The following is a 12,941-nucleotide window of genomic DNA, read 5'->3' as shown; positions in this document are numbered from 1 at the left end:
AGTGGAAAAAGGAAATGAAAATAAATGGGGTGGGACACTGAGATAAGGTCAAACTAGCTATATGGACGCACATACCTCTGTGGCGTCAACGTGAAACACTTGACTTTCCCAGAACACAACAGGGCCTGATTTGACTGGATTTGTCCAGATGACAAGTCATAACAGATATCTGTTTAACTTCAACTTAAACAATTGGCTGCTCCTCGTCTATTGTGGCGCTTTCAAGGCTTACTAAGTGCCGTTCACAGTTTGGACATGGCGTCATGAACAGAATATAATAGTTCAAACTGATGCGTTTTTTCACAACGAATGTTCAAAAGTCATTTTTGCAGCCCTAATGGGTATGCATGCCTGAAGCCTGATCATGGAGACTGTACTGCTGGATGTTGACTAGACACATACACTTATACACATACACACATTACAGTTATGTGAGTATGCTATAGCCCTCCTAAACTACATTCACAACCAAATCATGAGGATTTATCTCATCTTTCCATCCTCGGGGGAATGCACAAGTTCAAGATCATAAATTGTACATGCACACATGCATGCACACTGACACGCACACACACATACACCCCCTTGCTGAGGTGTTCATTGTCAATTCATAATGACAATATGGACTCTGTTCTGTGGGCCCGTCTCCACTCGACTACATAATAGTCGCTCAAATGAGTCACTGGGTTACGATCTGTCCAAGCATCGCCTGGCAACAAAGAAAGTGACTGGCCACCAGGAGACGAAGCATTTCTCTGGCCTGTGTCAATCCCCGGAGGCTGTGTGTGTGTGTGTGTGTGTGTGTGTGTGTGTGTGTGTGTGTGTGTGTGTGTGTGTGTGTGTGTGTGTGTGTGTGTGCTGTAGCAGTATTCAGCATATTACTGAGGCACATTGTCTAGTGTTCACAGCAGCACAGCACATTTTACCCTCCTTACTCCCTCGTTGCTCTGCCCACACACTTCACAGCGGAGGAGAATCAGAAGAGAGGAATCTGCTCTGTTTACTCATACTGTCCAGCTCAACCAGCCTTCCAGGAAGTTATGTGACCACAAGACGACCTGCAGAAGCAGGTGATACTTCTGGTCCAACACTGTAATCATGTACTCAAAACAGACAGCCAAGGACTTATGTGTGACAAGAGCAACACTGTCAACACATTTTTTTTTGTGTAGTTTAACCGAATAGCATCCTGTTTTGAGACTCAACTGTTAACTGTGTAAAGTTTCAACTTAAGGCCCTGATCACCCAGAGACGCGTCGCTAGAAGATTTGAGGATTAGCTAACTAGCTAGTTAACCGTTGGGCTGTGAGAAAGCTACGAAGTGTGAGAGGAAAGAGGGAATTCATATCGGGAAAATGACCTACAGGTTACAGTCAGCAAAGGACCAAGGGCCTCATCAATATCCATCACATATGATCGGTTTTAAAATAATCATAAATAATCTGTAGAACATTTTCTCATTCACATGATTAATTGTATGTTTTAGTCCAACAACACGTCTTCAGATGTGTTGCTTTGCCCAAATATATTCAGCTTACAATCACAAAAGATAAAGAAGAGCAGAACATACTCACAATTTAAAGGCTTGAACTAAACATTGTTTGTCATAAACAATTAATTGATTAGCAAAATGCCTGTACATTATTGTGTCCACTTTATTGTTCTTCCAGCTTGGTCTAAATAAAGATTTTGGCCCGTACGGGGATCGAACCCGTGACCTTGGCGTTATTAGCACCACGCTCTAGCCAGCTGAGCTAACCGGCCAATGTGTCTATCAGTTTTTCTACCAGATTTCCATACTATTGTATTGTACTATTGTTGTCGTTCATATGTTGCATGTGTGAGTGAGAGAACGCTTTGTTGACTTTACTTTCAGGAGGCGGGGGAGGAAAGTCTTCCACGTCCATGCTTTCTGCTCTTCTCCTGCACAAGCTCTTCAGACAGCAGCATGTAGGGGATCAACTACGCCGACACACATTCCTAGAGGAAAAAGACAAACGTCCTAAAATGTCAAAATAGGCGGGTGGATACAACAGTATTTCCAAATTAAATTAGCAATGAAGAATGTTTCCATACATCAGCAGTTTGTATGCCACTCAGTCTCCAAAAGCCCAACCTCACTTGTTGTTCTATGTTATTAAATCTCAGCAGCAATTCGTCAGCAGAGGGGCATGGCTGTGTTGTGGTCACGGTCTGGTACCTTTTGTGTCAACATCAGAATCTGGACCAAAGCTAAGTCAAACAAATGAATGAAAACAAAAGACGCTCTTACAGTGCTCCTGGTGACTGTTGACACTACCACGTGTTGAAGTGTTCACACCATTTTCATATGCTAATTGTAGGCGTGTGTAATGTCACGGGCATGAAGGGGCCCGGCCACCATTGTAATCGATCGGTCATACCCTGTGGAGGAACCATTATGGTGGGGGTTGGCTGTTGCTAAAACAAAGTAGTATTCAAAGTAGGCTGGTGTTCAGATTTACGCTCGTTCATTGTGGTGATTCAGGCACTAATTCATTGAAACCGAGTAACAAATGCTTTGCTCAAATATTTTACTCAGCTGTGACCTTCAAGATGAGCTGGTTCATGCACACTTTCTTCAAAAAGATCTCTTCTCATGCGTTATCATCCAAAAGGTTGCGTTACACCGCAGGCTGTGAACAATTTTGCAACGCAAGGTTTCCCCAGGTGGCAATATTAAACTAAACTTTTAAATTAAAACCAACTACAGTATGCACATGCATTACATAGATGCAGAGGTCAGTGGGACGTTTTGACAGCCACACATTTCCACCCAAAGAAATGTCATTGGCATGCTGAGGCAGGAGAGACCTTTGGACCTGCACGGGCATGAGAGACATTGCATTCCTCAGCAGCACAGCCTTTGTTTGCGGATGTACAAGTCGTACCCAGAGGTGACAGTTTCTGTCGAAGGCCTCCTCTGGAAAAAACAGCTGTGCTATTTTCAGACTTCTTCAGCTTGAAGAAGTCAAGAACGGATGCCCGAGTCATGACATCATGTTCTCGCATAAAAGCCGACATTGTTGTGGTATGTATGGCCCATAATCTATCCACGCAACCCCTTTAGTTCTATACGAACCACGACACAAGTTCACAACAGTTAACTTCTGACTAAGACGAACCTGCACCACAGTGTTGCAGCAAAACGCATCTGAAGGATAACTCATTCCCAGTCTCAAAGCCTGTTTTGTCTACAAATAATGTGTAATCTTCTGCTTCTTTGTCCTCCACCCTGCTGGCAGGGCACAGAGCCAGAACAGTGGATGTGAACACACAGGGCCAGTGTTTGCTGAATGCAGTGCGGCTAACAGATAATGCTAGTGCTAACAGAGGCAGGTAGAGTATGAGAAGCCTGGGGAGAAATAGCCTACACAATAGAACCGAATCCAAAGAGACAGACCGCAGCAGGTACGATGTCCTGCAGTATGAATGATGAGGAAGGCCCTCTGTATGTGGTTTTCTGCATGTAGGAAACAGGTAGCAACATGACACACGTGGTTGTAAATTGACTGGCTGATTTTGGAGCGACAACTAACAGCCAAGCCCTGACTTTGAAGGGTGACTCATCTCTTCCTTCAAATGCATCTCTCGAGGTCCAAGACAGTAGGAAAAAGGAAGGAAGGGAGGGGAGAAGTCAACTATTCATGTGTGCTCTCCTGGACACAGAAAACACAGAGGAAAAAAAGCACCATGCTTGATAAAAGTTTAAAACACACACACACACACACACACACACACACATATATATATATATATATATATATATAATTTGCAATAAGAATGAGGACAACATGATGACCTTCAACGTATTATTTATCTTACAGAAGAGCTAGTTCTGTGTGAGATTGCCTTGTCGTACGTTAAAAGGAGAAACAAAGAGAGCCCCTCTCACTCCTGTTTTGAAACCAATGTGCAGAATCCTCCATCCCTCCTCACTCCTATAATTAATCCTATAATTAATCAGATTTGTTTGGTCTTTTTACCTGCTTGGAAGCAAGATAAATTCACCTTTCCACAAATTCCATCCCGCATGGCCTGTGGTGTGTGACTTAAAATAGGAACCACACAAACACATTGGCTCGACGCAGATGACCGACGCAACAATAGTGCTCGCTACATCTGTAGCATCTGTCAGTGGTGGGTGATTAGGTAAAGCTTTTTAAAAATCTCCTGGAGAGGGCAAGAAAATATACTTAATTAAATCTCTGCTAATATGTTCAGTGTTTAAATTCAAGGTACTCTATTACAGTTAAATTTGAGAGCAATTATTGAGGAACGAGCGGAAGAAAAGAGAGAGGGAAAAAAATCATCTGAGTAGGGGATGACAGACTCAGCTGAGCGTGTCATTACATGCTGGGATGGCTGAGTTGTGCTCTACAGACAGGAAAAGAGTTGTTTTGCATCCTGCTGTAATGCAGACAATTTGCTCACCTGTGTTTTTCTTATAACCTATGTTATGGAACAGACAATGACAAAGATCAAACACAATATGTATGGTCCATAGTGTGGAGGGAAAACTGCCACCTACGTTCACTCATGAAGAACAATCTACAGCTACAAGGCAGCACTTTAAATGTCACTCGCGAGGTTTCATCTCAGCCTCCGAAAACATAGCTTTTAAGTTTTAAATGAGTTTATTAGATTGTATATTATATCATAAATAATACATTTGAGCTTCCAACCAAGGTTTCCAATTTTCCCACCAGGATTTTTAAAAACACTAACCTTTAAAAAAATATATATTTTCCTTATCGGCTCTAATTCCCTACTCATAACTCATGGCAACCAGAGATCAGTCAAAATAGACTCACGTGTGTTTATGAGAGCAATTCCACATCAAACCCCCTGATTTTGTAAAGGGTTTAGATTCGTCTGTAGAGTTTTCTGGGGCGCTCTTAATGACAAGTGGCATTCCACACACAAGCTGAAAGTCATAAACAAAAGCCTGGAGGAGAGGGTGGTATGAGGAAGTGAGACTTGTGTGAGTGTCTGTCTTTGGCTGAATGTTTTATTGCGCAGTGAGTCCCAATCTTCTCCTTCTGGCAGGATTACAGTCATCAGGCCTTGACTGAAAACAACACATCCCGGGCCTACAAAGAGCGCACGGACAGGCTTAACAAAGTACTGTAACGTATTTGCAGGGAAGTTCAGCGAAGGACAGAACGGAGCCCTGCAGCATACTAAAAAGGAAAAAAAGGTACCTCGTTCTAGCCTCCAGCCAGTATGCAGGAGTTGGACAGCATACAAAGAAATTCTACTGTTTGAGTACTATATATGTCATATGAGAAATGTTTTCACATTATTATGTATTACCTGTGCTGTATTGATATTATCACAATACACACTGAGAAACTAAGCAAACCAGCCTTAACAACCCACTGCTCGTTTCCTCGCATTGTGAACAGCATAGCGACGATATGATGTACATCCATGGGTTGTTCACTGCGGCAGGTAGTACAGCCTGGTCCCTGAAGTCTCAGATCTAAAGCTTGCAAACTGTATTACAGTATCTGGCACAACCAACCTCGAAAACAGATAACACTTCACCAGACCTCAAAAGAGATGGGGAAGCTCAAAACACGGGCACAAGATAGCTGCCTTTCAAGATTGAGAATGAGTCAAAACAGATTAGATCAGCAAGGGACCAATTAGAACCATATCATAATAAATCCTAGCTATGCAAGCGCTCATCCTCATAATTACATCTCCTTTTGTTTCTGTACAGCACAAGTCACCCACTCAGTGTAACATAACCTCCCGTCATCACACTGAACAATCAACACGACCATAAGATGAGTCTGGTATTTCCCATCAGCTATCAGTTATAATTATAGGCCTAATGGGAATGGATTGTAGCAATTCAATAATCAGGCCTGCAGGGCAGCAGTATTTTTATTTGACGTCAGAGGTGGGATCTATTGGACATGTGAGGGGACATCTGGATTCAGCTAAAAGCTCTGGAGGCATGTTTCTACACAGAATGTGGTCAGCGCTAAGCTAGCACAGTGACTCAATGCTGCATGATGTCATCCAGCACACAACAGTTTGTAGTTGAAGCATTATGATGCATCACAAAAATGTATAATACTCCATAATGCGACTGAACTTTTTACCAATAATGTTTGTTTTACATGGGCCTAAACTTGGAGTTTTTCCTAGCAGCTGAATCACGACAAAATTAAAGACCGTGGCTGTAGAATAATTGAAAGTCTACACATGAAATTGGTGTCCATTTGAAAGCAGAGGCAGCCGCAGTCACTGGCGGTCACTCTTCACTGATCTTCACCCACCCAGTGGGACACACACGTCCCCAGAGAAGCACTGGTTAGTGTGTTGTGGTGAGCAGTGGATAAAGCGTTTCAACTGGAAAGCCACCTGAAGTCAGATTTCAGACTATAATTCCAAATTGCAGATGGCTGCATCAACATAAATATGCATTTATATTAGCACTTTTGTCATACCCGTGTCTCACCGTATATAGTACAGTACTGTTGGACTTCTATCCGTAGACATGTTGCTTCTGTGTTTGTATACCAGCATAACAAACCGTCTAATCTGTGATTTATTACTCTCCCTCCCCATTTATTTCATGTCTCTCTATTCCTCTACAGTCAAATAAGGTAAGGTCCATACTAAAGAAAATATCCATTAGGCACTAAACATATGACATATGTTCCCAACTGCTAAACAAGTGTGTGGAATGTGAGCAATTTCCCACATACACCTGCAGAAGAGCAGAGCCTTTCCTATCACGGCTGTGACTGAGCTATGCTCCTCCATGTCTTCTCTCAGTGGGTAGACAGTGACTCCAGAACTTGGTAAAAATGAATGGTATGCTCGCCCGCTCAAACACTATGCACTGTGAGTCTGTGACACCCCAAACACATGAGCCTCTTTTGGCAAAGTAAAGTTACTGCCTGCCTTGTCACAATTACTTCAGCAATTAGCCATGCCTGGCATTTTTTCAACTCAACAGCTTCTGTCTTTACAGAATACAACAACGACAGCAGAGGATATTGGAGTTTGAAATTGCTAAGATGCTAAAATACAGTCTCGCTAAGCATGTAGAGAACAGACATGCCAAATAGCATTAGTATTGTTTGCCGACAGGCCTTTTTCCTCGAAACACCAACATGTTTGTTCTCAGAGGTGTCTGTAAACATTCCCAGAGAGAGCGGACCGTGGTCTGATGAGGAGAGAGTGTCCCACATAAAGGAGTCTGTGTCTATGTGACTTGCATGAGCGCTTTTGAGAAATAGCAGTGACTTTGAGCAAGGACAAAAATGATCTGTGCTCTCTGTGTTCGCCAGGTGTTATTACAGTGTGGAAAGTGTATTAAGCGTCAGTGTCTGCAGCCAGGCCACCCTGGTTATTTGCTTAACAAATTACCAATGGAGATTGTTGTGTACATGCACGTGTGTGATCCCCTCAAGGCTCCATCTCAGCCATGTATTGGTCCAGTGAACTGGACATGCATGGCACCAGATAAAACAAATGAAGATTAAAGCATTGATCAAACTGTTTTTTTTGGAGGCTTAGTTCAAGTTAACAGACTTCTTGAAAGTACTTTCCTTTAGCTGTGCAGAGAGGAGACTACAGGTAAACAGTCTCATTCAACGATGGCTTCCCTCCCTATCGAGACGGTTCTTCCAGTTGACTGGAGCTGTGCAGGGCTTTCACTGAGGAATGCTATGCATGACTACTTGAATTTGTAGCCGGACTGACTGTTGCAGCTAAGGAAGACATCCTCACTCGTTCATCATGGTACGTGTTGAACACACAAGGAGTATTTTACTTTTACCAGGTATATGTTTTGTATTAATTAAGTTGCGGTTATTAGGGTGGGGAACATGTGCTTGTTTTTCGGTCTTATAAAAAGACAAAAACCTGACCCTGCACCTGCAATTGCATCCTCGAAGAGGCACGAGGGCTTCAGAGAGGTATGAGGTTGTGCTCAACGACTAAGACGTCTATCAAAATGCAACATGACAGAGTCACAGCCCGAGGAAACATGGTTCAGTTAAAAAGAAAAGGTTTAACGGATACATTACAAGTTCTTATGACAAGTAGCTTGCTAATGACAAGATAGCGACGGCGTAATTAACGTCCACGCGCAAAAACAAATAGTTAACGGTGTAAAAGTTAACGTGTTGGCAACTTGGCAAAGTTAGCTGAGGCGCCACGTTATCATCTCCTGAAGCATGTTTAACAATAATACACCTACCGGTACTTTACTTTATTAATTGTGTTTATCAATATGTAGCCTAAGGTAACTGCTCGTATCAATTAGCGAAACATATGTTTGGGATATCTAAAACTTTGACAAAACTTTTGACAGAAACTTAGAAAAGTGTCCCCAACTCACCATTTAATGACTTTTCCCCCAGAAAAACAACAATATCCCTCCGAGGTAGCACCTTAGTGTTTAACTCGATGCATCTCTGAGTTCAACACAGTATAAAACAAATCAAAACCCATCCAGCGGTCGCCCAGTGTCCTTCTTCTAACTCGACTTACTTCGATGCAAACTGACTCCATCCATGAACACCCTTCATCTACTCCAAGTAGCTGATTGGCCAAAGGGTCGACTCGGGCAAGCTGTGATTGGCTGTGCAGAACGTCAATCAAGCTTCCAACGTCTTCTCCAGTAGGATCGGCTCGGGCCAGTACGGAGGAGTTCCAAACTAGCCACGTGACGCGTGAGGTGGCGCCCTTCGAAACAGCTGTCCGGAGATGATGTTGGATCTGATTGTTTTTAATTGTTTAATTAGGAAATGTTTTAACCAAACTGAACAATTTTTATTCAAGAAACCTCAAACATAAAACATAACTTTAATAGATACAAACAGAAACAATGAGATTATATATATATATATATATATATATATATATATATATATATATATATATATATATATATATATATATATATATATATATATATATATATATATATATATATATAGTAAGCCACTTAAAAAGGCAATTAGTCTCATACATTGTATAGCAAGCAAAATAGCATTAACACATAAGGCATCCACCTTATTAACAATGATCGATTCCAGTATGTCTGTATATTCTTATTCTAGTGGTCTAAGTGTGCTGTCTTGCAAGTAAATACGAGTTGAAATTAAACTAACTTCTATACTTTGGAAGTGACTGTTTGTGTGTGTTGGTATTTTAGGGACAATGCAATTTGGACTGGAAAATCATGTCAAACTCATGGATGTCAGGTCAAATACAAAAAGCTAGTGCATCACTTAATTACTCAATTCTGCCCCCTACAGGCAGATGCCCTGAAGCACAGCCTGAACAAAAGACATGACTGAACACACTGTATGAGAACCACCACTTTATTCTGTGACTAATTAAAGCACCACCAATACAAACAATACATTTAAGCTTAGATCTTACAGAGAACGCTCCACCCGTCCCATAAAGTAATGTTGTCATTACAAATTAAATGCAAAGTGAAATGCAAACTCTTCGTCTTTTTTTAGTAAAAACACAGCAAGTTCAGCTGTTGGCCAAACAGTTGTGTATTATTAAAAAGATACAAACACTGTTAAATGTTATAAATACATTTGCTTCAAACTTGTGTGTCAATTAAGTCATTGAGGTTATACGGTGTATAGAAAAGCGGAACATAAGGCAGTCATTAGACCAGTGCTCCGCCATCTCAGTCTTCCCAACACTTGTTTCGCAAGGCAGGTCACAGGTATGTGGAAAGTGTCAATAAGTAAATTAATAATACTTTGAGTCTGCTCTTAAGCCCTGATAAAAGTGTGGGTTCAGAAGCTACAGATGTTGCATTGGATTAATACAACAGGAAGACATATCCTCAAACAGAAATGAAATGTCTAAAAATTTGGGACGTACCCATATGATTAAAGAGCAACAATGCTGTTCAAGCCAAAACACTGATTGTTAAAACATTCACACAAAAAAAAGAAATCAGACAGTATGCAGCAGATTGACAATTAAACAAAACCTTCTGATACCAGAAATAAAACAAAGGACAAGCCTGACACACAATGCCATAGCTTCAGCACAATGAGGCCATTGTGAAAAACAGGGGGGGGGAGTGTTACAAGTTGTAATGTTGCATTGGTTAAAAAAACAAACATGCAATGCGACTAATACAGTAACTCCATAAAAAACATCAGGATCAACAAATTGTTTGGTTACAAAATCAGTAAACTAATACAGTTTAGCACATTATGTCCATTTCGGACAAAAGAGCCTTCATGGAGTCGACCAGTCCTGTGCATTCTTCCACTAATAAAGAAGATTTTGTTCAAGGCCTTTTCTTTCATGACCACGACAAACATTCTCTCTGCTGGGAAAGGATTCAGTCCAAAAACATCAATGTGACTCATGAGTGGACTGATCCAATTGTCCACTTAGTATGCAACCGCTTCAATGACTAGCTGATAGTAACTCATTCTTTTCACTTAAAAACAATTCTTTGAGCAGAACAAAGATTTCCATTGTAAAAGGTTAGACTGTGATTTGACTACTGGGTTGTTGGATGTCTGAGACAGTTTAACATGTTACCAGACTTCTTTTACTTGATAAAGTAAATCAACTTGATTTTACCATCGACAGCAACAGGCCAAAAGCAGCTACTGCTCACGTAGCAACTTTAAAAAGTATATTTGTTTAATTTTTTTTTTTGGATCAAAAGGACTTTAACATGCAAGTTTGCAGTCCTCTATGGCTCCTTTAAGAAGTGTGTTCTTTTTTTATTTTGAACACATAACCAAACACATAATTGGTAAAATGGATATTTTATAAGCAGGCTCTAGTTCCACTGCCTTACAAGACCAAATCTATTTAAAGATAAGCTCACCAGATGAAAATGAATCTAAAATATACCAATCTGCAAGGTAAGCCTGAGGGAAGACAATGTGGTCAACATTATTAAGATAAAAATCTGACAATTCTCCCGTTGTTGTTTATCTGAAAGTTCACTTATTGCTCAAGTGTGTATAAAACGTTTTATAAAAGAATACCAATCGTAACACTATCACTCTAAAAGAAACTTCAAACATTCATTAAAAAATGAAAAGATATGGCATCTTTGAGACAGGAAGCATCTTCCTCTGTATACCTTAGCTGGCGTGAGGTTTGACAGAAACCGCAGACTGACCCTCCATGGCCCCGTTTAGGGGGGCAGGCTTGTTGTCAAAGTTCCAGTCTACAGGATTGAGCAGCTGCATGGTCTTCTTGTGCGTCCAGATGGGGTTGATTATAAACGTGAGCAGACTGAGGCCAATGAGGAAGAGCAGGAGTGGGACAAGGGCCACATGGGTGCTGAGCTCAGCCCAGTTGGTCAAAGTTACCCACCACATGTAGTAGGTGAGCACCATGCGACAGTGGAATGAGTGGATCATCACCCACTGGTTGGCTCTCCAAAACAGGGTGCGGGCCCAGCCAGCCTGCCGGGGAGGAAGAAAGACTGAGACGTGACATTAAGCTTAGAACTGGGACACAATAATGTCACATTAACATCCTTGTAACATGTGTGGACTTGAGTCACATCTGCGAGCAGGAGGAACAGAGAAGGTTTAGGTACAGACTCGATCCTTTTTAGAGAACTTCCTCTTTCAAAGAATGTAATCTCTGCACAATCACGAGACCAACACCTTGCGACACTTCCATACTCTTATGGTAGTGAGCAAGAACATGTGTGTGGGGGGGTGGGGGGGGCAATCAACCAGCAGCACAAGATGCAACTCGAGCCATTGGAAATCTGGTTAAACGTGCATGTTTAACTCAACACACAAAAAGGGCACTATACCTTCAGTAACATCCAGGATATACAGGTGAACGGCGTGCTCATCTCCAGCAGCAGCGTGACCATGGACAGGAAGTGGCCCGAGGAACTCCACACCACCATGGACGCGAACCCCGACAGGGCGAAGAAATGGTGCGTGGCCAGTGGGAGGTCAAATGATCGAAACGCCACACTGGAGGCGTGAAGCGCGACATTCTCAAACGCAAAGAAGCCCGTGGCCGTGAGGACATTGAACCACGACCAGTCTTCTTGTCCCCTCACTCGGTCTCTGGTCAACGCGGAGTCCTCGGTCAGGGCCCGCAGGCCGGCCGCGGTGCCCTGGATGCCGAACACCGCCCGCGTCGCTGCGAGGTTCCAGAAAATCTTCTCCTTGGCTTTGATGGATTTGTAGGTGCGGGACAGTCCCGCGGACAGGAGGTGGGACAGCAGGAAGGCTCCCGCATAGAAGCCGAAGCCCAGGCCGATGAGCTGCAGCCGGTATCCCCATAAAAAGTAGTCCGCGCTGGGCCGCTGCTCGGGATCCATGTTGGGCGAGGGAGAGGCTCAGCTGCAGGTGGGACTGGAAAAAGGGACTGGGAGGTGCATGTTGTGTGTGTGTGTGCCACCCCACTGAGACCTGCGGAAGGACAGACAGACAGGCATCATTCACTAAAACACACATTTAAAAACCGTCGTGTGCACAGGCTCCTAATAACTTTGAATGGAGTCTGGACCTGAAACAGCCAGTGAGCTGAGGTACGAGACAACTGTAACTGTAAAAACAAGAGGACTAACTTGTTCGACACTAAGTAAAGCGCATCACGTTATCTGTGCTCAAGCCCTTTAAAAACAAGATGAGTCATAGTCCACTTGGACATACAGTTACTGTGCTGAAAAGTTAGCAGCAGAAAATAAAAAAACACGACGATAAAGGGTGTCACGTTAGCCGACTGGAGCTAACGAGCTGTTAGCCGTCTGGTCTTCGGTCGTGTCGTTTCTCGCCACGAACATGGAGACATGTTTTCTTTACCTACATACCGTAACAGAGCTGCTTCTGTCAAACGGTGTACCGGTGCGCTGTGTGTTTGTCGTAGGTTCACAACAGGAACATGACTATCGCACGACTTCAATTAGGTCATAT

General features: G+C 42.5%; 2 protein-coding genes and 1 non-coding gene across 4 annotated transcripts in view; all 3 read right to left on the bottom strand.

Moving 5' to 3' along the window:
* arhgef10 (Rho guanine nucleotide exchange factor (GEF) 10) overlaps positions 1 to 8,551 on the bottom strand; it is a 44,193-nt gene extending 35,642 nt beyond the window's left edge. For both annotated transcript variants that reach the window (XM_068580437.1, XM_068580438.1), the window contains exons 1-2: positions 8,387 to 8,551; positions 1,871 to 1,980 (exon numbers count right to left, since the gene is read on the bottom strand). In XM_068580437.1, the coding sequence (XP_068436538.1) occupies positions 1,871 to 1,907 (37 nt within the window). In that variant the 5' untranslated portion in view covers positions 1,908 to 1,980; positions 8,387 to 8,551. The remainder of the gene's footprint in view (positions 1 to 1,870; positions 1,981 to 8,386) is intronic.
* trnai-aau (transfer RNA isoleucine (anticodon AAU)) lies at positions 1,691 to 1,764 on the bottom strand. Its single transcript has one exon. It is a non-coding gene; the product is annotated as a tRNA-Ile (tRNA).
* Positions 8,552 to 9,358: 807 nt separating the features above from the next.
* cln8 (CLN8 transmembrane ER and ERGIC protein) lies at positions 9,359 to 12,941 on the bottom strand. The gene is made up of 3 exons (XM_068579680.1): positions 12,839 to 12,941; positions 11,825 to 12,437; positions 9,359 to 11,462 (listed from the first exon to the last, which is right to left on the bottom strand). Exons 2-3 carry the CDS (start codon positions 12,344 to 12,346, stop codon positions 11,136 to 11,138), a joined length of 849 nt encoding a protein of 282 aa, XP_068435781.1. The 5' UTR covers positions 12,347 to 12,437; positions 12,839 to 12,941; the 3' UTR covers positions 9,359 to 11,135.

Source organism: Clinocottus analis, unplaced genomic scaffold, assembly GCF_023055335.1.
Source record: "Clinocottus analis isolate CAN_PGR_092001 unplaced genomic scaffold, fCliAna1.0.p SCAF_17, whole genome shotgun sequence".
NCBI classification, from domain to species: Eukaryota; Metazoa; Chordata; class Actinopteri; order Perciformes; family Cottidae; genus Clinocottus; species Clinocottus analis.
Note: the sequence above shows the minus strand (reverse complement) of the source record. Positions and strands in the feature narration are given on the sequence as shown.